Here is a 24,696-nt window from a genome sequence, read left to right on the forward strand (position 1 = left end):
CTATCCCTCCTTTACTGTCCCTCTTGCAAGGTCCCTTCTGTAAACTGCCCCTGCACACTGTCCCCCCTGCAGACTATCCCTCCTTTACTGTCCCCCTGCAGACTATCCCTCCTTTACTGTCCCCCCTGCAGACTATCCCTCCTTTCCTGTCCCTCCTGCTCTGCCCCTGCACACTGTCCCTTCTGCAGACTGTCATACTGTCCCTGCAGACTATCCCTCCTTTACTGTCCCGGAGCCTGATGCAGCTGAGGTGATGCAACCAGAGGAGGGGGCTGAGGATCATCCGGCTGCTGCCAGCAGAAAGAAGCTGACATTGGAGACCGATGCTGCCCGCCGCCGTGTTGAGTTGGGGGCTCGGTGAAGTGTTAGCGACCCGCCGATGGAAGTTACGGGGACTTTCACTGACCTCTCTCGGATGAAAAACTAGCAGAAGGTCAGGTAAGAAGAGTTTTTCAACCCACTGACACACCGCTGCCTCTATGCCGGTGGCTATGCTAACAGGGTTAGCCTAACGCTAGCATTAGCCTCCTCACGCTTTGGTGCTGCTCACTAACAGCTGAGCTACATTAACTGAGCGAAAACAAACACAGAGACATACAATAAGGTCCAGTTCACCACACAGACTGGTTCTGTTGGTTTCATTGATTGAAAACAGCACGTTAGTCTTTGGTTTAACATCAAACCAGATTTGAGTTCAGCTGTCAAGCTAGCTACATTCATCTGGACCTGTACTATGAATTATTCCAAAATAAGACTCGAAGATGTGTTTAGTGTCCTCCAACATTAAACGTGGATTAATGTAACTGTTTTCACCACCGTTTTTACTGAATGTAGTTTGTATTTCTCATGTAAAGACAGGTTCAACTGTCATAGAGCTTGTAAAGTATCTTGATAGTCTGGGGAAAAGCTTTATCATTATTTGTATTATTATTTGTCATGCAGTGAATGTGACGAATACACTGCTTATGTAAGAAAGAACATATGTTATTGATTTGAAAAAATAATTTTGTGTGTCTTAATTGAGATTGACTGCTTGGCCTGAGAAGCTGTCAGTGTCTTTTCCATCCAGCTTTTAGATTAAAAATCTAATTCAAAAACAATATATTACGGTTTGTACCTGATTTGTTGTATCTTTAGTTTGTTAAATTGTTAGATTTTTTTTTTCGGTGTAGCAGATCAGTTTCAATATAAATGCACGTTCTGTGTAGTGCTTTTACTTTGAAAGCGCGTGTCCAAACAGGAAGTGAAATGACTGGAATTCCCTGCTGACCTTAAAGCTAACTAGCTAGCTGGGTTATCTGCTTGGTTTAAAGTTGCTGTTTGGTCTCTAACATGGAAGCACTGACAGCTGTTCACTCGGCACAGTGGACTAGTTGTCTTCAACTACAGGTTTGGTTGATAACGTGTGTAACCGTGTGTCTGAATGAGAAACCGTTGGGGGCTAACGTTAGCTGCGGCGCTAGGGTGGGTGTAGCCAAGAACAATGTAAATGTGCCCCCCCACCCTGAGGAGAGTCAACAGTGGACTGATGGTGCAGCTTTCCAGTGTTTCCTGTGTGTGGTTCAAACTCTTCACTACTGCAGAGCTCCCACCTGTGTGTGTGTGTGCGTGTGTGTGTGACTAAATCATCCTCACACACTCAGTCCATCATCTCTTTTTTACAAACCAGAGGTAACCACAGATGTTCTCCAGCTTTCCTGGAAAAGAGCAATATTTCCCAGCCCACGCTTTAAATCAGTGTTCAGGAGCTGTGACTTCAGGAAGATCTTCCTACTTGGCCTGATCTCTGCTTTTAGAGAAATACTTTGAGGGGAACTCAGCAGTGAACTGACCCTAAGTGGCATTGAACAAGAAGATGGGAAGGGAACTTATTTCCAGGACAGGTTTTACACAATCACACCCTTACACAAGTTTAAAGTTAGATTATGATAAACATGCAATATACACACAAGGGAAAATAGATAGCAGTTATGTATACAGTGTTAACAGAGTATGTATGAGCAGAATATGTGGTTGCACATTAGCCGTTGAATTGCACTGATAGAAATGACAGTTGAACAATGAACTTAAACCTGAGTGAGTCTGTAGTGCAGTTACAGAATTGGTGGATGTGGTCTACTGGGAGTAGAGCTGATGTGACAGTGTTTATGCTTTTAAAGTCTTCATTTATACAAATCCTAAGTCCTGTGGATGGTCATTCTCTTCCATGTTGATGCTGATGTTGCAAAAAATGGCCCAAAAAAATGAATATATCGTCAGTGTTCTTTCACAGTAGGATTGAAATATTGAAATAGTTAATTATCATATTATAATGTTACAGGCTGTCTGTATTAATAGTGAGGTATATTTTGCAAAATAAAATTAAATGGACTGTAAAATTTATATTGGGCTTTTCTAGACATATCGACCACTAAACTCACTTTACAGTACAATTTACCCATTCACACATTCATTCACTATATGCTACATTTTTGCTGTCACACACCATTCACACACTGCCAATTTGGCCATTTGGGGTTCAGTATTTTGCCCTGAATGCAGACTGGAGGAGTCGGGGACTGAAGCACCGAACGTCTGGTAATTGGACGACCCGTCCTGAGCCATATGAGCCATATCAATTCAAGGGTTGACGTTGTCTGCTCCGTCTCAGGAAGACTGGAGCCTGCTTGTCCTTGCACACACAGTCACCCTTGTAAGGTTTACTTTTTTTTTTGTATTTCTTTATGGGAGACGCCCCCACAGGAAGCTGTTGTTATGGCAAGGAAGTGCCTCCCCACAGTTAAAGCACGCATAAGGAAGGAGAGCAGGGAAGGGGTATTTATGAGTTACTCGACCACTACCACCCCCACCTCCTCCTCTTCCTAGACAGTTGCTTCTTCGGCCTCAGTCTCAGTGGCATGCTTTTGTTCAGCTGTCTGTGCAGGAACAGAACACACACTTGTTCCTTTGGCGGGCCTTGGATCGAATCCATTGCATTCATTCACACTGTAATCAAATAGTGTAGCTCTATTTAGTTTGGATCAGGATAGTCGTAATGGCTCCTGACCTAGTGTGGAGTGGCCTACATTCTGCAGCACAACATTTTTTTTTCTTTCTAAATATTAATATTACCGGTAGATGGAGATCATTTTTTTAAATTATTGATAAACAAAATTAGAACATTTAAAATAATTGTATCTTCATGGCGACTTAAATGTAGTAGATTCTGATAATTAGTCCAAAAATAGATTTTCCTCCTCATCAGATTAATGTAGTTGGCAAAAAAATCACCTCGGCTAATATTTAAGGAAATGTCTCTGTGTCACACGGACCTGAAGGACAATGGCCCTTTTATTTTTTCTGCAGTTTATCAAAGATAGTAGCTATTTTTATCACAATGTCATGAACAGTGCAATAATGCAGAGTCACCAGGAATGTTGTTTTTCTCTATCACACAAACAGCACTGTTTTGACACAGTGTGATTCATCACAGATGTAAACTACAGTACTGCGAGAGGAACAAGTCGTTAAGAATTACATTTTACTACATTAAATCAAAAGGGACAGGCCGGTGTATATACATCTGTGTATATATATGAATTATTTAATTGGCTCTAAAACGGTATGCACAAGCTTTGTGTCGCAGGTCATGTAGACCAACATGCTAAAGTGTACACTGCTTTGCAGAGCAGAAGAGTGAAAGAAAAGGCAGCTGACTCTGCCCCATTTTGCTGCTCTGTTGGTCCCCAGCCTGCGCTCCCATGTCTATTCAGATCCAATGAAAAGAGTTGCGCTCTAGCTAGCAGCGCTCTGTTTCAGACCTCTGCTTTGACACTCATTCAGCTATTCAGAAAGCTGGCTGCTTGCTGAGAGCACATGTCAGTACTTAGGGAAAACGCCCTGCACAATTGAAACATCTGTGTTATGGATAAATGGATAAATACAGAGATACAAATACTACAGTAGTACATAGTTAGCAATGTAAAGACAGATGAGATTGAAAGGTAATTGCATTTCTAACCATGACATCATAAGCACAAGGTATTAAGAATAAGCCCATTAAAGCATTACTGTAATATTTCATTTCTAGAACAATGTTGTGATCATAACATAGCAAGCTGAGTCCCAGTGATTTTACCGTCTCTTATGCTGGAGCAGAGTTAACTTTGTATGCTAATACAATGGTGCTTTTAGACAGTTTGATCTTTATATTTATACCCAAAAGGTTCTTGTGTCAGGGCTGCAACTAATGATTATTTTCATGGATGCTTAATCTGTAAATTATTTTCTCGACTGCTAATTTGGTCTGTAAATTGTCAAAAATAGTAGAAAATGCTAATTAAAATATTCTAAAGCTGAGGCTAATGTCACCAAATTACTTGGGTTGTCTAGCCAACACTATACAACCTGAAGATACTCAGTTAGTTATCATATAACAAAAACCCCTACAGCAAATCATCTTGATTGAGAAGCTAGATGAAAAAATTACTTCAGTAATCAATTATCATAAAAAAGTTCATGATTAAATACATCACGTGAACTACTTGATTAATTGACTTCCGTTTCAGCCAGTTGGTGAAATGCACACAAAGCAGAGAAGTGCTAAAGTCATGGCACATTGAAGCACAACAAAAGCTTTCCAGGAAACTATTTATAGCTCCAGATCATAAACAACCCGTCAACATGTAATGTTTTGTTCTGGCTAAGATGTAATGATTTCTGTACACGTGTGAAAACATGTTCTTAAAGTATGGCCATGACATAAAGCCTTCAAACTAGGAGAAGATTATATGGCCAAAAATTCCATCTCGATGAAACATTTTGTATTAATCAATATCGGTAATTATCACGATAAATGTCTCATAATTATTTATTTTAAAGAGATTTGCACCTGAATATGTTGTGATTTCAAACTCTTCTTCATGAGCAGTGAAAGACTTGATAAATACATCTGAGGCAGATCAATCAAGTGTTATACCTCCTCACTATGCTTACACAATGCATAAACAGTATATCGATATATATCAAACTTCTGTTATATTGCTCTGCCCTAGTCCAAGCCTTGTGGGGATGAAGATGCATTAAAAAAACTAAAATAAAACTGGGATGTTGACTGTAGAAAATATGCACAAAACAGCTCTTTGTAAATTTACACACAACACAACTATCTATGGTCTCATGTGACTCATATTTTGTAGCTGTAATTTTGCAAGGATGTTGTTTTGAGTTCTTGATCCCCCTATTTTTATCTGTCGGTGTAATCATAAAACTCCTAGTAACTTTGTGTGTGTGTGTGTGTGTGTGTGTGTGTGTGTGTGTGTGTGTGTGTGTGTGTGTGTGTGTGTGTGTGTGTGTGTGTGTGTGTGTGTGTGTGTGTGTGTGTGTGTGTGTGTGTGTGTGTGTTGTGGTTTGCTCTGATGACGTAGGTGTAGCTAATCTCTCAGCATCTACGTCACTGGAGGCAAAGGTTGCCCTGACAGAAATAACAAGCCAAATAAATATATTCTCAACACAGAAAAAATAAAACACCTTGAGAAGTCACTTACAGGAGAAGAAGACGTGGTGGTGGTTTACAGATTTAGAGTGACACAAGTACAGAGGGAACAGATGAAATCAATAAGTAAAGTGTTTGTCTTGAATACAATTGTGGTTTAGTAGCAGTTTTTTATGTTCTCTGGAAGTTTCAGCAGAGAGAAAGAGCACATTATGTGACTGATGTCCGCTCATGCGTGCAGGCTGCTCTGGCGGTATCAGATTGTAATTGTTGATTCATTTTTGGTGGATTCATTTAGATAAGATTTCAAGGAAAAGTTTCAGTCAGTGAATTGTCTAAACATTTATGCTGCTGCTACAAAATACTAGCATCGCAGCTTCCTCTTAAAAGTCTGCTTTACTGCTGATATCTGATTATGTTTATTTCATATCCAAACAACAAACTTCTGCTGAGGAAAACAAGAGCTCTGTCTCTGAGACAGATCGGAGCTGGGTTTCCTGCGTTTAATAAATCTCTCCTGTTCATTTTGTTCCTCTTTCGACAACTCCAAGATATCCAAGTCTGTGCTAAAGTACTTACTCTTTGTCTCCGGCCGAGTCCCAAATCACTTTTTCTTGCTATCGTCATGGCATCGATTCTTGGTCTCTGCAGACCGTAACACATGTGAAAAACACTGGATAAGGCCTCCTGTGTTTTATACAAGGTTTTGTTGTATGGTTACAGTTTCAACACCTTGTTTACTGCCAAATGAATATTGGCAACATTTCCACAGATGACTCCAACATAGTTATAGGTGCTTCATGTTTCTGCATCCCATGTTACTAATTCAATACACCGGTAAAGAAATCAAGATCCTACCCTTATTACATTTCTACTAGGAATTTTTGCAGGGTCATCAGGTTGTTTATACAGAGTAATGGTAATTGGGACCTGGTATGAATACATCTTGTACAAACATGGCACTAAATGATTCTTTGGCAGTGAAAAATTAAATGCAGTGCATCGGAGCGGATTGGCCGGGAACAGACTCACATTTTTTGCCTCACAAAATATGACGTTGAGTTGTAAAGGTTCGAGCTTTCACTTTGATGTGTGAGGGAATCAACTTTTCCTTTTTTGGCTCTGCTGTTGGCTCTGCACAAAGCTAGTAACAAGAAAAACAGTTTGTTTCCCAGCTTTATATGTGCTAAAGTATAATCTGCAAGACCGCATTGTCCCCACAATATACACAAATGACTGCAGCCACCCACATAGATTAAAAATAATCAGTTTATTAGAGTCATCATTGTTCCAGCCCGGAGCTGAGAGGCTCCACTGACTGTACTATCAAAAACACACGAGAGCCATCTAGTGGAGACATTGGTTGGCCTGTGGAAGCTGAGTTCACTGTTTATCTTGCATTCCTGTATCTCGGGTGGTCTCACATCTGCCTTAAGAGCTACCAAATGTAACAGCAGTGAAGACAGAGTGATTGAATCACAAGCAGCAGACAGGTATCCTAGAATCATGGTACAGATATGAATAAACAACATTTCAATCTATAATATTCACATTAACATTAATCAGTGTAGAGGAGCTAAGCTGGAGTTATCTAATACTCAAACACCAACTCTCTTGAATAAACGTGAAATCAGAGACATGCGGATATTTCCGCAATTCTGTCCCAGCTATTGAGGAGTGAGGCAGACTCTGCTTTCTAGTGTTTTGGGAACAGCCTCTGTGGAAAAAATTCCTCTTCCTCCCCTTCCAGGGAAAACTGGAGCTATCACTCTGCACACTGACATACATTACCCCCTTTGTGCACAGATTGTACTGTAAATGTATCGACATCAGAGAACTCAGTATGAAGAAGTCAGTGCGGCCAGCGGTGAGTAAGGTGAGCGGCGATCGAGGGAAGGCTGAGGCCGCGGCCACCGCTGGCACTGGAAAGCCTGCAGCCAAAACCAGCAACACAGCATCACTGTCCAAGGTGAAACTCAACCTGTGATGGAGTTTATTGCAGCTTATACAAGTCATTGTTTTATCATGCTTTCTTTTCTTGTATTTAAGTGAATGTGTCAAATGTTTTGTGCTTTCAGGTGAAAAGCAATGATGATCTTTTAGCGGCTATGGCTGGAGGGAATCCTCAGTCAAGTAATGCTGTCGCCAAGACCAAGAGAACTGCCTCTGTCGGGATTAGTGCTAACAACCTAGACAGCAAGCCAAAGACAACATCAGGTATATCTAAAAATTCTTTCCTAGATATTGATTTAATACAGTGGAAACTGCTTACAGTGATCACGAGATCTCTCTCTCTCTCTCTCTCTCTCTCTCTCTCTCTCTCTCTCTCTCTCTCTCTCTCTCTCTCTCCTGACTCTCTGATCGGTGTCTCTGACCCGCTACAGTTTAAACAGCCTTTGAAATGGCCGCCACATAATGATCTATACTTTTCTTGAATGAGTAAAATATTTCTGCGCTCACTCATTAATTCAGCTCGTCTGTCGCGCTGACAAACACCCACACAACAGTGTCATCGGACACGTGTAAACTCAGACTGTGTCAAAACAACAGAAATTGTCCGTTTGTTGTGGTTTGGCTGGCAGTGTGCAGCGCAAATGATAGACACAAAGAGGAGCAGTAAATTACTGACAGAGCCAGTAAAAACTGCAAAAAGTTTTTGTACCAGTGCAGACCCCCCACCCCGGGCAGACACCCAGGGAGCCATGCACAGCTCCACTAAGTCCGTTTACAGTGATAATTTGGGGTCTTTTCATACATGTTTGGACTGAAAAAATTCACGCTGTGCACTGCCAACTGAAACGAGCCAGACCAAGCATGCCATCTCCTCTGACACTCCATAACCCTAACCCCACTTGAACAACGTACAGGAGATTTTCCGTCTCAGACCTGGAGAAAGTCCGGAGTTTCTCACTGTGACATTTGCACTCACCCATACGGCTCCTCTGGAGAATGCCAGAAGATTAGTTCAGTGCATGTGTTAAAGCAGATTATGTAAGAATTGTAAAGACAACCCTTTCCTCTCTTCCTAGGTACAGCATCCAAGCGTACAACATCTTCAACTTCCAAGGAGCCAAATTCATCACGAGACCGTCTTCGGACATCCAGAACATCAGCCACTAAGAAGCAGTCGGTATCAGGGACTGTAGCTGGGGATTTGGCGTCTGGGAAGCGCTCTCGCAGCCAGATTCTTACAGAGTCTGAGGGCCGCATGAGCAAGTCTAAATCAGACGGCCAGATCAGTGATAAGGTAGCTTTGGAGGCTAAAGTTAAAGACCTATTGGGTTTGGCCAAAAGCAAAGAAGTGGAAATCCTACACCTGCGTAGTGAACTGAGGGACATGAGGGCCCAGCTTGGGTTGGGAGGGAAAGAAGAGCCACCGCAGGAAGAAGCTAGTGAGGAAGAGAAGCCCCACGTCTCAGCCATCACAGCAGCTGATGTGGAGTCTACTCTGATTCTTCTACAAGAGCAGAACCAGGCCATCAGAGTGGAGCTCAACCTGCTGAAGAGTGAGAACCGCATGCTGAAAGACCGACTCAATGCACTGGGCTTCTCTCTGGAGCAGAGGCTGGACAGTTCTGACAAACTGTTTAACTACGCCTCGCTGAGCCCAGACCTGGCAGCAGGCAGTGGGCAGAGTGATGGTGGAGGCACAGGTACGCTGACCTCCTCAGTGGAAGGCTCCGCCCCGGGCTCTTTGGAGGATCTGCTCACGGGACACCAACATGGAGGCTCGGCGGACAACCTCGACAGTGAATCGAGCGAGGTCTACCAGGCCGTCACTTCCAGTGATGACGCTCTGGATGCCCCCTCTGGAGCCTCCTCGTCATCTGAGTCTGAGTGTGCCCCCAGCAGGGAGTGCTCACGGAGGGGCAGCAGTGGTAATGCCAGTGAGGTGTCTGTGGCCTGTCTGACTGAGCGCATCCACCAAATGGAAGAGAACCAGCACAGCACTGCTGAGGAGCTCCAGGCCACGCTACAGGAGCTGTCCGACCTGCAGCAAATCACCCAGGAGCTAAACGGGGAGAACGAGCGGCTCGGCGAGGAGAAGGTGATCCTCATGGACTCCTTGTGCCAGCAGAGCGACAAGCTGGAGCTCTACGGTCGCCAGATTGAGTACCTGCGCTCTTTGCTGGATGAGCATCATATATCTTATGTGCTAGAGGAGGACATCAAGAGTGGCCGGTACATGGAGCTGGAGCAGCGTTACTCTGACCTGGCAGATAACGCCCGCTTTGAGAGAGAGCAGCTGCTGGGGGTGCAGCAACACCTGTCCAACACGTTAAAAATGGCCGAACAGGACAACGCCGAAGCCCAGGAGATGATTGGAGCGCTGAAGGAGAGGAACCACCAGATGGAGCGCATCATGGAATCAGAGAGACAGGACCGGTCTGCCATGGTGGCCGTACTCGATGAGTACAAGGTGGCGGTGAGCAGTGACCAGGCAGAGCTGAGCCGCTGCAGAGCCCAGCTGGACCAGGAGAGGCAAAGGGTGGCCGAGCTGTACTCTCTACACACTGCAGGGGACAAAAATGACATCTGCCAGCTGCTGGAGGGTGTTCGGCTGGGGAAGGAAGAGGCTGAGGCCAAAGCTGCAAAAATGCAGAAAGAGCTGGAGCAAGCCCACGTTGAACTCAAAAGGATGCAGGAGACTTTCAGTAAGGTCAGTTGAAATTTAATGTGTGGGTTAAAGATGCTAAGGAGGATGCAAGACTTTTTGTGTAACCAAAATAAGGGCTTCATTATCAAGGATCAATACATGGTTTTACTTTGAAAATCTCACAAATATAGTGGTCAATACTCTACAACAGTCCCCATTTGTACCTCACCTGTGTACCACCAGACAGAGAATAACTGTGCACATGCCATTTGGTTATGTTATAATATGACATTCCTGAAGCTTTGCTGCACATTAGTCAGATCATTTCTTCATGGCCTGTTAATAATGAAATACTCTTCATCCTGTGTTTGCAGCTGGACAGGGAATACAGAGAGTTCCAGCAGCAGGTGCAGCAGCAGATGGCCGAGCAGGATCACGCTCTGGAGAAGCAGCGTGTGGAGCTGCAGGAGAAAGAGACGGAGATCGTCGACATGAAGGAAACCATCTTTGAGCTGGAGGATGAGGTCGAGCAGCACCGAGCTCTCAAACTGCACGACAACCTCATCATCACAGACCTCGAGAGTAAGTGGTTGGAAACGCACTCTGTAGATAACCTGAGTGCAAACTTCTTCTAAAGGCCAAACGTTGACTGGGTCGTAGATTCATACACCCTCATGTTCAGTCATTTAGAGATTCAGTTGTGTAAAAGCAAAACCAGCATATTCTAACACCTTCATTCTGCTCTGTATCTCAGAAGATTTAATCTCCTGAGACGTGTGTTACTCGGTCTGTTTCTCTTGATTCTTTACCGCCAAGCGCCAACTTGTTTCTTCTCGTTTCAGACTCTGTTAAGAAGCTTCAGGACCAGAAGCACGACATGGAGAGAGAGATTAAGATTCTTCACCGCAGACTGAGGGTAAGGATCCTGCTCCGGGGGGGTGCACTGTTGTTTAAAGACTGAGTTAACCTCGAGTCAAATACTAATTGCGTAGAATTTGTTTGCTTTGAATTAGGGCTGCAAACCAGTGGTAGCAAATCTGCCAATGCCGTGCCACTTACGACACAGCAGAGACAACTATATGACCCAAGTCATCAAAAGTTTGGGAACACTTTACATTAAAGCTTTCAAACAAAGCTGATTTCACGTGACACAATTCAAGTTAATATCTATATATTACACTATTCTGACTAGTTTAAACTTAATTTACGGTATATTGAATTGAGGCAAATTTAAGAACATGAACTAAGACTAGTCAGAATTAATAGGTAGATATCTGAAACTGAAATTATATTCATAATTATGTTGCAGATATGTGTAATACATATAAAAAGAGCATTTTACAAGAAGACGAGGAAGTTGCTTTTCAAATAAACTGATAAAAAGACAAAAGCTAAATATGATCCTTTCAAATTTAGCTTTTGTCTTTTTATCCGATTTATAATTAAAAATTATTGACAGATTAATCTATTATCAAAATAATTGCAGCCCTACTTCTAATACATTAGAAGAAGGACAAACTAAAACGTTTTCTTCTCACTAAATAGTAAATTAGTAAATAGTAAAGTCTGAAAGCCAGTATCTAGTTTCACAGGAAACCAGTATCTTGATGATCTGATTTAGTATTAGCATTGTTAAATCTGCTTTATCATCAGTGGATTAAATGAGTTTGAGAGATGTTGATTCTAGTGACAAACCCACAGAGAATTATCACCTGAATTTGCAGTTTCCCTCCACAGAGCTTCATAGCATCTTATGTTTTAATTTACTGTCACTAATCCCATCAGCCTAGTCTCAGACCCGACTGCTTTAATGAGCGAATATATCATTTAGCCGCAATAATGTTCAATTCTCGAATGTTGTGTGTGTGTGTGTGCGTCTGCAGGAGGAGTCAATGGAGTGGCGTCAGTTCCAGGCTGATCTGCAGACAGCTGTTGTCATTGCTAATGACATCAAGTCGGAAGCGCAGGAGGAGATTGGAGACTTGCGGCGCCGGCTGCAGGAAGCGCAGGAGAAGAATGAGAAGCTCGGCAAGGAGCTGGACGAGGTCAAGAGCCGCAAGTAAGAGCCACACAGGGACGTCTGGAACCGCTCCAGCGGTCACGCTTACTTTGTCTGTCTAATGTTTCTAAACAAAAGGAGGGGACATGTAACTGCTTATTCGATTATGATGCTGGATGCTCAGCAGTGAGGTTCACGTCCATTTGTCTGAGATGAACAGTAGAAAAATTACCATCACCAACCAAAAGACAGAATAATTCAGAATATATTTTAATACATTTTTTATCTACAACATAATATAAGTTCCCGAGTTTGAGCCATTCTCAAACCATAGTGTAAGGTGTATATGTGCTCTGAGTAGATATTGTATGCTTCCCAGGCAGGACGAGGAGAGAGGCAGAGTGTATAACTACATGAATGCAGTGGAGAGAGACCTGGCTGCTCTCAGACAGGGGATGGGTCTCAGCCGGCGTTCTTCCACCTCCTCAGAGCCTTCGCCCACTGTCAAAACACTCATCAAGAGCTTCGACAGCGCCTCACAAGGTACCACACAGTTGTGATTTGATATTTTCCTGCCGATTGTTTTCTCGTATTTAAAACAAGTCTGCGTGCGTGTGCGCGTGCGCGTGTGGTTGGTACTTAATCCTTATTCTTCCCAATGCTCTTTGATCTTTAATTTAAGTTTTGAGTGTGTATTACAGTTTCAAAGAGTGAAGAAACAAAATGACAGTCTTAGGAACTAGTGCAGTGCCTGTTCTAACCTGCCTGTTGGGAATGGGCTGTTAACTTGTACTGTGGTGATGCTGCTGGTTGCAGCTTTCTTTCTGAAACTGTAAAAGTGACCTGCGGTAAACTTAGAGCGGCTCGACTCAGCACGTTGTTGCTGTGAACCTGCCCTTTGTCATTAACTGCTGTTGTCGTGCCTGATCATGTCACCTACGTTGATGAGTCCCAGCAGCTGCTGGTACAGAGGGCTGGTCGCCTGTTTAGTCAAGGTCTATTAGTAATGAATGTGGGCATGTACAAATCGCACCAAATTTGACATTGCTCTTCCTTGGGCCCTTAATAACACACATGCCTAGTGTGAAGCCGATAGATGTGCGTTCCACATACAGACAGAAAGACATTTCTGGAATTAGTAGACAGATGCTAATAACAATTTTAGTAATATCACACAAATGTAGGGTTGTATTTATTTTGCTATTTCTTACCTAGAGTTAAACTGTTCCACAGCCAAAGACTAACTGTCCTGTCCGTGTGTTAACTTAGGTCCGCCTTCCAACGGGGCCTCTGTAACTCCCACAGCCTCGGCTGCCCCAATACCACGCACCCCCCTCAGCCCCAGTCCCATGAAGACGCCTCCAGCAGCGGCTGTTTCTCCCATACAGGTACAGGAGGGAAGACTTTGTCTTTATATGTTACTAAAATTTCATTTTCACCTGTTTTAACTTACCAATCTGTACTTTTTAGATGTTATTTAGTGATGACATTTATTGTCCACAATGTGAAAAGTACTATTTGGCCTCACTCTACAGCATGTAAAACAACATCACTTAGATAATTCTGTCAACACAATGTGAATACACAATCGAGAATGCACAGTGTAGTTTTCCACAGACCAAAGATGCCAGAACACAGAGATGTTGAGTTTACTCTCATGTATGACAAACAAAAGAATCAATCCTCACAATCAAGAAAGTGGAACCTGTACATTTTAGAATTTTTGCTTGAAGAATGAATCAAATGATGAATCAGTTACCCAGCACTGCCCTGTGAAAGTCACACATCCAAAACGTGAGCCAGCTATAGCAGCTGTTTGTAGCTTTCTGACATCTGTTCTTTCAGATAATCTAATGATTCTTTTATCATTTGTTTTTATCTGAAGAAATGCAATGTCATACTGGCAATTCGGCAAAATTTTAAATCACCAACTTTGGAGATACTAAGTGGTCGGTGTCAAAAATAAAGAAAACAACCAAAAATGTAACATACTGCATTTAACATTGTATTTATCTCTCAACACTATTCATGGAATTTGTTATACAGACAACTATTAATTATTATTAATTTAATGTTGTTTCAGAGACACTCCATAGCAGGATCTATGTCAGCAGCCAAGCCGCTCTTGTCACTGAGTGATAAGAGGCCCAGCTACACAGACATCACAATGCCAGGTGAGGCAGCCGTCACCATGATGATTCAATAATAATGACACCTACTTAATTTCAGAACTATTGTTCTCAGTAATTTAAGAAAACTGTCAAAAGGAAAAGGGCAGAATTGTGTACTTTTAGTTATGAGTCACACACAGGAAATGGCTGTCCTCTGCTGTTGTTCTGTTCCTCACAGTGAACTATCAAAATGTTAACGTGAATGGACGGGACAATCTCATGAGAAATAAAGGAAGTGTGTTTCCCTAGAGGCCTGGAGTTGGGAGTTAGCAGGTTTACAGCATGCTGATGTTATTTTTTAAGTTCATCAAAACACTAGAGTGGATGATAAGAGGGAAATAATGAGCCACCACGTACTATAGATTTTCCCTCGGTTCATTCTCACCAGTAATGAGCTCAAGTATTTCATGTGAACGTGCAGACTCGGCTGTAGCCTCCCAAGTTCCGTTTATTTTTCTCTGATTTATAGTTCTCTTGTCGAGCGAGTCGGCCTCGTGCGTCGGTAGTCCCTGAACCCTGAGGGGCTGGAATGTGACCCTGTAACATCTTGTTTCAGAGGAAGTCGCTTACAGAAACACTCTCTATATGATGTAAATACTGTGATGTATCCACAGCTGAGCACCTTCTCAGGGGAACCCCGGCCAGCCGACCACCAGCAGCCCTCCAGAGGGTCTCCAACATGGACTCCACCAAGACAATCTCAGGTTAGAGATGCGGGTTAAATTATAAACAGTACCTCACTCTCCATTTTAGTTAAAAAAGCAGCCTGTAATGGTCTCCCCTGTCCCTAACAGTGTCTCGCAGGAGCAGTGAAGAGATAAAGAGGGAAATGTCGGCTCAAGACGGGGCCTCCTCCTCCTCCCTGATGGCTATGACTGCAGCTTCCTCTCCGCTCTCGCTGTCCTCCTCCTCTCCCACCGCCTCCATCACCCCCACAGCACGCAGCCGTCTAAGGTACATCCACCCAGAGCACTGCCTCACCTGTATGTGGGGATACTGGTAGAAGTGAATCATGTTTTCAGCAAATGTGCTCAAGCTGCTAGTTTATATTCAGTGTGTTTCCATTCTCGTCAGAGATTTTAATCTGTCAACTGCTTGTGTGACATCATGTCTTTATACTGTGGTTGTGATTGGTCTACCGACATATTTGATAAATCTTTAAAAACTGTGGTAAAGTCTGTTTATATGTCTTTTGTGTGTGTCTACTACAGAGAGGAGAGAAAGGACCCGTTGTCGGCACTGGCCAGAGAATACGGAGGCTCCAAAAGAAATGCTTTGCTTAAGTGGTGCCAGAAGAAGACTGAGGGATACCAGGTAGATTAACATCCTGTTGCTGGTTTGCACCAGACAGTCAAATATAACTATATATAAATATAACGCTTCTGCAGGAAAGTGAATTAGTCTGTAGAGTTAGAAAGACATGAGCTAACTAAACTTCTGTATTCTGGTTCTCATTGAAGCTAGTGGTTTAAATTCCACTTTGTTAGAGCTTTTACACACGTTAATGTGGGTATCTGGCATGTCTACCAAGCCAAAAACTCTGGAAAAAAAACACTCGCGCGTTTTGTTATGGTTCCTCTAAGTCAGAAACGTCATGCTTGAGTGACTCGAATGAGCTTCCTGTGTATTGTGTCGTCACAATACACTGGAAGTCTCCCTACATGGCCTTGGCCCACCCCCCACCTCATCCCCCCCGCCCCCCCACACTCGTTACACCGGGTTTACCGAGACGGGCGCCGCGCAGCGCAGCGCCGTGCCGTTCTCAAGCACGCAGCCGCCTGGCTGTTCACACGGGACGAGCATTTCTCCGCTGGTCAGCCCGCGATTCACTCACATGTGGCATTTGTCTGGATCGTTGGGACTGGGAGGCTGCAGCAGTTGCTCGGGCGCGACCGCTCGCTCTCCCATGCGTGAGCTGGAATTTGTGTCAACGCCACACAGCCAGCAGTGTGGAAGACTTCCGCAGTGTTCAGCACTACTGTAACACCGGCACACACACAGAGGCCCCCCACCCGTTACGCCGGGTTTACACCGGACGCAGCGAGGCTGCGAGGCATATTTGATAATTTATATCATATAAAATATGTAATTTATATCGTTTAAAATCATGGGGGGAGAGGGGGAGGGGGAGCTGGCTCACTAGCATTTAAAGGAACAGGCACTCAAAACAGGTCACTCTGTGGAGGGCTGTTTTAGACAGGGTAAAAAGGGTGCTGTTTTAAATGATCCTTGTGGTATTTTGACCAAAGTATGTTACAGACATTTCATTAAGACCCCAAGGAACCATATCAACTTGTGGTAAAATGGGCATGCTATGTCCCCTTTAAAGCTGACACCCAAATCCAGTGGCAGCTCTAGGATCTTTCTAAATCAGGGGCCAAAAGGGGCCACAATTTATACAGGGGCGGAATTACATGTCTAACGTCCATACACATTTCCTGATTCAGTAAGGTGCACATTTAAGTCATTCCTTGTTTCCTGTTAGCTCTACAGATTTGAGCAAAACCACACATCATTGAATATATTTTGTTCCTTTCTGTTTTACTGTCATTAGCAACAGTTCGTAACATAGGATCAACAGCCTGATTAAAAATGGTAGAAGAGGGTTATGATAAATAATAAAAGGTCACTCATTCCTTCATGACAGGATGAAGTGGCCTATATCAAATCTGTATTTTGTGGCATAATGCATAATGTTCTTATCAACAGCAACAAGATGATTTATTGTTAAGTTATGATGCAGCGGTTGATTGAGCGACAAAAACAATCAGCAGCACATAAAGTCAGCACCAGACTCTACCACTGGTTTATGATTATTACGGTAGAATTATTATTATTCTATTTTTTTGATAATTGTTACTGATGTTCATGTCTGTTTGGGTGCTTAGTTAAAATTCTGCAAAATATGAAAAGCAGGTCAACATTGTCTTTTGTAGTATTTAGAGCTGATTGTGATAACTTTGTTATTCGACCAGTGTGATGTTGTAAAGAGGCCAATAGTGGAGTAACTACAGTGTGAGGAAAAATGTTCATCTTCATCTGCTTAACTGTCTCTTAGCAAGTGACGAGCCTGTTGCAGCTTCCTGAACTGTGTAGAATTGTGTGTTATAGTCGTTTTTGATTCAGTGAAGTTTAATACTACAAGTTTCAGGCGGCAGCGACTGAGCAGCAACTCTTTACAGGAATACCACAGAAGAGCAACTGATGTATCTGCTTACAGTGCAAACAAACTTACTTTGTTACTTTGTTGTTTTAACGAGGGAGTCTGTCAATAATCTGCCATTTTTCAATCACGTCCTGAGCTACAGTGACCTGATTAATATACTTGACACCATCGGGTTTCCTTGTAAAGATTTAGATCAAGACGACCACAGTGTGGCCTCGTCCCTGAGACAGTTGACTCAAATGGAAGAACGTCAGCCCAAACATGGGCAGAGACAATAAAGGCCAAAGCATTGACTTAGAAATTACTTAAATGACGATCAGCGGGTTTGTCGAGTCACTTGCCACACTGAAGTGATGTTTAGCCCTTTTAACAGATGAAGGTTATGGTTACTATGGCACCTCAGGCCCTCTCCAGGAAGTGTGCAACATTTAACACATCCTGTGATGCACCACAGGCAGAATCACGAGGCTTTCTCTGAATCACTGTGCACTATCTAGATTACATAATGTATGTGACCCTGACCAGACTCGAGCATCAAGGTACAAGTAACCTCAGTGTTTGTTTGCAGAAACGGCTGTAAATCTGTTATTTTTAAAGGTCAGATGAAAGTTGATGGTGGAAAGGATGATAAGTGTCATTTTGATACTTGGAATTACACTTTTAATGGTTATATCATTTTAAATATTTCCATGACAAGTACAAATATCGTGACCATAATAAACACACAGTGACATTCAAGACCTGGTTTAAAATGTTGCTCCCTCTTAGTTCGAATAAGGAGCAGAAATTTGGTTTCTATCGATTTTAAACTGTAAATGTTCTGTCTGATGAAATCAAAGTGTAACTGGATCGTCACTGTGTTTTTCAGAACATTGATATCACCAATTTCAGCAGCAGCTGGAACGACGGCCTGGCCTTCTGTGCCGTGCTCCACACTTACCTGCCTGCACACATCCCCTACCATGAGCTCACCAGCCAAGACAAGGCAAGTGGAGTTCAAAGGAAAAACACAAACTTTCATTATCAGCCTTTTTTATACCTAATGTGTGTTAAATCATTTCATTTCTTCTCTCTTCCCTTCCTCAGAGGAGAAATTTCTCCTTAGCTTTCCAGGCTGCAGAGAGTGTGGGCATCAAATGCACTTTGGTAAGTCCTTTGAAATAACTTATTTTGATTAATATAAATAAGAGTTAATAACTGGATGAACTATTCCCCTACTTCAAAGGGGAGGCATGCTTTACCTTAGTTTGTACATAATGTATACTCTAACAGGGTTCGCGCGGGGTCTTAAAAAGTCTAACATTTTATAATCATAATTTTAGGCCTAAAAAAGTCTTAAAAAGTCTTAAATTTGATTTTGCTAGGTCTTAAAAATGTATTGGATTAGGAAGTTACTTCGCGATAACTTGTGTTGCAGGCATGGCCTGCCCCTTTTAAGGAAAGTGGCCAGTGTGTGACGTAGTGCACCTGGGTGTTGTGGGAAAAGGTGCTAAAATGTGTGGATAACATAAGGTGAATGACCACCGAGAGCGTGATGGGAGTGTTGCTCCTGCTGTACAGCGAGAAAATAAAGTGGCCGCGTTAAAATGGGGGATAATCGACCTCCGGACGATGTTTGGGTCTACCAACCCTAAAAGCGGAGGTGCTGTGGACGCTAAATACTGTAGCTAAACACCAATTGTACAACAGCAACGATGGCATAGTTGAGCTTTTCAAATGCATGTTCCCTGATTCCGATGTCGCGAAAAACATTTGCGTGCGGTGGTGACAAAACGTCGTACGTCACAAAATTTGGTTTAGTGGAATACATCAAGAGAGACCTCATCTCTAAAGTAAACAACGGTCCGTTCGTTCTGATGTTCGATGAAAGCATGAACCAGACGACCAAAACCAAGCAGCTGGACCTGCATGTACGTTTCTGGGACGTCTATGGCCGTGAAATAGGTCTTAAATTATATTCAAAGTGGTCTTAAAAAGTCTTACATTTAACTGTGGAAACCTGCAGGAACCCTGTCTAAGGAATGTGCACAGAAACATGTACGCAGATTATGTTGTCCTTTCTCTCCGTTTTTGGAAAGCATTATGTTTGTGCTTGTCCCCTGGGTTTCTTGTCTTGATTGTAGAATTATTATTTTTTCCATTCTAATCTATTAGGCTTTGCCAAGTCAAAATGTGAATAAATGTAATACTGACTCACTCGATGATTAGCCTGACATGACGACATGTTTTTGTGGTTGATGTGTGTTTGTGATATGTGGCTACTGCTGGTAGCCTCATAAATCTCACTGACCTGCTGTTGTGCCAGTCATTACAAACTAAAGCTGTGCGACCAAACATTGTACAAACCCCTCATAACTTTTAAAAACTCACAAGTCATGATTTTGACGCCATCTGTTTTTTGTTTGGACAAATGTGTTGTGTGTTTCATTCTACATACATCTACAAGCCACATCTTGTGTTCTTCACTAGCAGCTGAAGTTAACTGAGTTATTATGGAGGTTGTTCAGAGTACACTCACCAAATGAATAGTCAGTGATCTTGTTAAGTAAAACAAATGGTGAAATTGTGTTGTTTTAATAGTTTGAGCTGTATTTTTTCCTCTGAAAGCCAAGTTCACGCTACACTATTTTTGCCCTATTTGCCAGTCGTAGACGAGTTTGAGAAGTTGCTGACAGAAGCCCCCGATTGGCTCTCAATTGGCAGTCGTTAATCGCTATCTTTCAATTCATCAGGAAGTCGTGTTTTGTTTTTCCATTGCAGGACATAAATGAGATGGTGCACACAGAGAGGCCGGACTGGCAGAGTGTCATGACTTATGTCACAGCCATCTACAAGTACTTTGAGACCTGACTTCACCGCCTCATCCACCCTGCTCCTGCAGTGCAGTCGGTGCCACGCCAGCCCTCCTGAGCTCTCAGCAACCTTTCAACGCCACAATCAACTGTTATACCTCACTGACCCCCTCCCCACACCACAGTGACACCCAGTCACACTGCATGCCTCACCTCAGTATTTAGCAACAATAAAGGCAGACCAGAGCCTCACTGGATGCAACAGCTACTCCATCCTTCCACTACAGCATAGGAGGCGCTTTGTGTAGCATTATGGTCCAAGGGCTCGTCTGTATGTCTGCTGTTACACTAGTACGTCATTAGAATGGACTGGAGTGACGACGCGGAGCCAAGTGTGACCTGACCAGCATTCAAATCCTTTAGATGATCTTTGGCTTCAGTTCACATCTGAAGCAGCAGCATGGAGAGGAAACCAAGTCTCAGTGCCTTCTACCTGGCTCTTCCGCTCAAATGCTCCGCCACTCTGAACCCATTTTCACGTCTGTTAAAGGGGGATTCCAGCAAATCTGACTTAAATTGTTCTCATTTGCAAGAGGAGATATTTTCATAAATAGTCAGTGTTTTTTTCCTTTTGTTTGATTCAAAAAGTTAGTAGTGTTGGAATTCCCCCACAACCCTGTAAATTCCCTTCGGAAACAGTTCGGACGGACGCAGCCTTTTTTGCACCAGACGTTACAGTGCGATACAGATGCCTGTCGTTCATTGGATAAAGTGCCTGTGTGGCTTTTGACGAGCTCTGTCTGTGAGCCAAACCTCCGCAGAGGCAGCGTGGAAGTGTCCTTTCACTACAGTCTGTGAAGCCAAAGGCCAGAGGAGTTGTTGCCAAATATATTTCAGAGCCTTTCAATGGTTGATCTCTGGCTTTCTGGTCGTCAGGACAGACCGATGCTGCATGCAGCTTCACCATCTGATCATTGTGACTTTTCAAGCACAGAAATATGCTACGTTGTACGACACTACTACACTTCTGTTGATCAGCCATAACATACTCTGATAAAAGAGTCATGAAGGTGGACTAATAGTCATATGATATGTGTGGAATTTTGAACGCTAATCTTACAACTTTATAATGTGAGTGTTTGCATTTTATAGGCCTGCATTTTGCCATCTTGCACTTAGACTTTCTTTAGGCACATACAGCATCATTTCATCATAACCAAAGTATGAGTGAGTAGACAATAGTTTTCTCTCATAAAGTGTGTTTTGATTGACTAGATAAGTTCTGTTTAGATTAGAGAGCCTTAAACCTTTATCAGCCTGAGGCATTAATTACCCAGGGACCTAATGTGGGGAGAATGTGCTCCAGTTTGTTTGGAAACCAGCTGACAGATATTCAGGTGAAGGACTCGTGTTCGTAGGTCAATGCAGCGTCTCATTACAGATATAGTTCAGTTATTTGGGAAATACATATATTACCCTTCTTGCAGAGAGATGGATGAGAAGGTTGATGCACCTTTCATGCCTGTATCGTACATATGAAGCGAGAGCAGGCAGCTGGTTAGCTGAGCATAAAGACAGGAATCAAGGCCCAGTCATACGTTCGTGTGAACCTTCGCCTCCAGTCTGTGCGAGCGAGGAGGCGAATAAAACATTCGCTTCCTTTGGCAAAAATCGCAGCGTGGCAATGTTTGGTGAACCTCTATCTGCGTTATTCACTTCGCATTTGTGTGTGCGCCCATACCCTGAGGGTGAATCAGCTAGCCTGGCTTACACCACAGGTGACAAAATCCACCTGCCAACACCTCTAACCTTCTCCGTGTAAAAAAGATAAGTTGTAGTTTCCCTGGTGGTTACATGCTCATTTTGGTTTGACTTTTGTTTGTAGCTTTAAAGGTGCTGATGGGCAGATTTGGTCACTTTTTGACAGCTGTTTCCGGTCTTTACGCTAAGCGAAGCAGCTGCTGGCTGTACTTTCATATTTGACATACAAGCATGAGTGGTATCAATCTTCTCGTCTAACTCATGGCAAGAAGAATCCAAATTTATTTTGCACATCAAGGATAAAACATGCACAAGTGATCGGAGAATCCATTGTGCCACTGTCTGACTTTGTGTGTTGATGCTGTGTTCGACAGGTAGTTTTTGAAGTTCTTAGTGTGATTATCACTTCAGCGAAGCAGTGTAGCACAGTGTCGTTTCATTTGTTGGATTTCAGTCAGTTAACTGTGCCTCATACAAGCTGTATTTATTTGCATGGTTTCCAATCATTGATGTGAGGTCACTGCTTTATTTGTGTGTCTGAAGTGTATCTGAATTCATTCGACCTGACAGTAAGTAGATGCTCCGAGATGAGCTTTTCTGTCTTCCACACTAAACGCCTGCCTTAACAGTTTAGTAGAAGTTCCTGCGAGTAAATGGTGACATTTCCGACCGCGGCCGTCTTTCGTCACCAGGCATGTGTGACAGTGACGGAGTGTTTTCTGAACCAAGCTTCCTCTTGTTTGTGCCTCTTGAGAAACTAGTTGGGTTTAACACTTTAAAGTTGGTTAAACTTTTGTCATGTGCCTGGTGAAGGTGACTACACACTGTTTCGATTTGGAGCAGATGGCAGTTTCCAGCTGGCAACAACAGCAACGTCAACAGAAACCCCATTGTAGCCACAACACCACTGTGTGTACAGACGCATCAGACATTCAGTGATTTCAAGTCAGCACACAAGCCTGCAGCAGTGACACTTTCTTTTTAAGTTCAAGTGTGTGAGTGAGTTATTTAATGACATTTGAAAGCATTGGCTCTCTGTTGATGGGTTTTTGTGATGCCATGACGCTGAGGATTATCAGCCAGCTGTTTTATTGTGTTCTGCTCAATTCCACCACTGGGCCCCACATGTTTTATCGCTCCCGACAGGAACATCTGAGAGCTCCAGAAAGATTTGATGCCTCTCTCCATCCTGGAAGCGGAATGTGTTTTGATCGCGCTTTAGTGATCCCGGGGACTTTTACGAGGTCCAGCGCGTGCTGATGTGGAGTGATTGATGAACATTGAGCCTCAGCCTGCTGAGGAGGGACCAGACGGCTGGCGAAGGCTTGGAGGCACATTCCACCTCCACACCAGCAGCCGTGAGGGACGTGTTACATCGTCTGGGACCTGAGATGATGCCCTTCAAGTGTAAAGCTTTACCGAAGCAAATGTGAACATGTCTGTTATGAGTTTAATGGGTCCACTTCATCTACAGCTACATTTATGTTTACTTGAAAATGCTCTGAGAATTCCACTGAACCTGCTTTAGTTTCTTTTTGTTTCCATGTTGCCTTGTTTCTTTTTCCCCCTTAAGAGCAAATCCTGATCACGCGTCATGCAGTGCTCAAAAGTTCCCATGGCAAAGTTAAAGCTGAACGAATAAGTGTGTGTGTCTGTGTGTGAGTGTGTGTGTGTATAAAAGGGACTAAGCTACAGTATTAAGTGCACACTATGATGATAATCAGTTGTTTAATAAAAGGTCATCTGGTTTTATGTTGCTTAATTTTTTGGGGCAATAATAATAAAAGACCATATGAAACAACCATGTTTGTGTGTGTGTGTGTCATCATTGTCTTAACAAATCGGTTTCAAGTTCACCTGGTTACATTTGTATTCCACTTATTGATAAATGATGAAAAGTGTGTGGCATTTACACAGTAATTATTAAGTAGAGCTTATTTATGAGCACTTTTTACAGACAGAGTCCAGTTCAGTGCATAGAGAGACAGACCTGGTTCATCAAATTAGCTGAATTTAAACTGGTATTTTTTAAACTGGTTTTTGAATGATTCCAAAGAATAACCAAACCTAAAGATATAGATCGGGCACCTTCACCACAAGTCTTTACACTGGTGCATGGGATAGGTAATATATATAATGTAGTAATATGTCATAATTGAAGACGTTCACAAGGCTAACAACTGGATATATGGTCTCTAGTATAAGAAGAGGTCCAGATGAACTACTTGGCGGAGTGGTCTCTTTTAATAGTGAGTCATGAACAGACTCATCTGTGCACACAGCACAGGAGCTTTTAACGGGTCCCCCCTGGAGAGGAAACAGTCACCATCAGCCTGAATATGGTTTATGAGGAGGGAAGTGTGTGTGTACTCGTGTTGTGGGGACCTTAATCTGTTTACACAGTCACATTATGAGGACATGTCTCCATTGTGGGGACAAAAAACAAGTCCCAATTAAGTAAATCAAGGTGAAGACGTAGATTTTCACACTAATAAATGCTGGGTTATTTTTTAGGGTGAAGGTTAAGGTTTGGCTTGGACAAGTAGTAACTATGGTTCATGTTAGAGGAAGTCTCCAGGAAATCAATGTATGTCAATGTAATGTCCTCTGAACAACATGACACTGTGTGAGTGTGTGTGAGAGAGAGAGAGAGAGAGGAACGTGTGCGTGTGCGTGTGTGTGTATGTGTGAGAGAGTGAGGAAAGGAACCAGTCTAGTGTGTGTATGTGTGTGAGAG

At 42.9% G+C, this 24,696-nt stretch overlaps 1 protein-coding gene across 1 annotated transcript; it reads left to right on the forward strand.

Annotated features, from left to right (window-relative positions):
• Positions 1-200: 200 nt before the first annotated feature.
• specc1la (sperm antigen with calponin homology and coiled-coil domains 1-like a) lies at positions 201-23,763 on the forward strand. The gene is made up of 16 exons (XM_035166146.2): positions 201-438; positions 7,280-7,442; positions 7,552-7,690; positions 8,503-10,133; positions 10,445-10,652; positions 10,913-10,986; positions 11,954-12,129; positions 12,449-12,612; positions 13,339-13,457; positions 14,153-14,243; positions 14,855-14,944; positions 15,035-15,194; positions 15,452-15,554; positions 18,275-18,391; positions 18,493-18,552; positions 20,167-23,763. The coding sequence occupies exons 2-16, from the start codon at positions 7,317-7,319 to the stop codon at positions 20,254-20,256; spliced, it is 3,348 nt and encodes a 1,115-aa protein (XP_035022037.1). The 5' UTR covers positions 201-438; positions 7,280-7,316; the 3' UTR covers positions 20,257-23,763.
• Positions 23,764-24,696: the final 933 nt, after the last annotated feature.

The sequence above is a fragment of the Hippoglossus stenolepis genome, chromosome 9 (assembly GCF_022539355.2).
Source record: "Hippoglossus stenolepis isolate QCI-W04-F060 chromosome 9, HSTE1.2, whole genome shotgun sequence".
NCBI classification, from domain to species: domain Eukaryota; kingdom Metazoa; phylum Chordata; class Actinopteri; order Pleuronectiformes; family Pleuronectidae; genus Hippoglossus; species Hippoglossus stenolepis.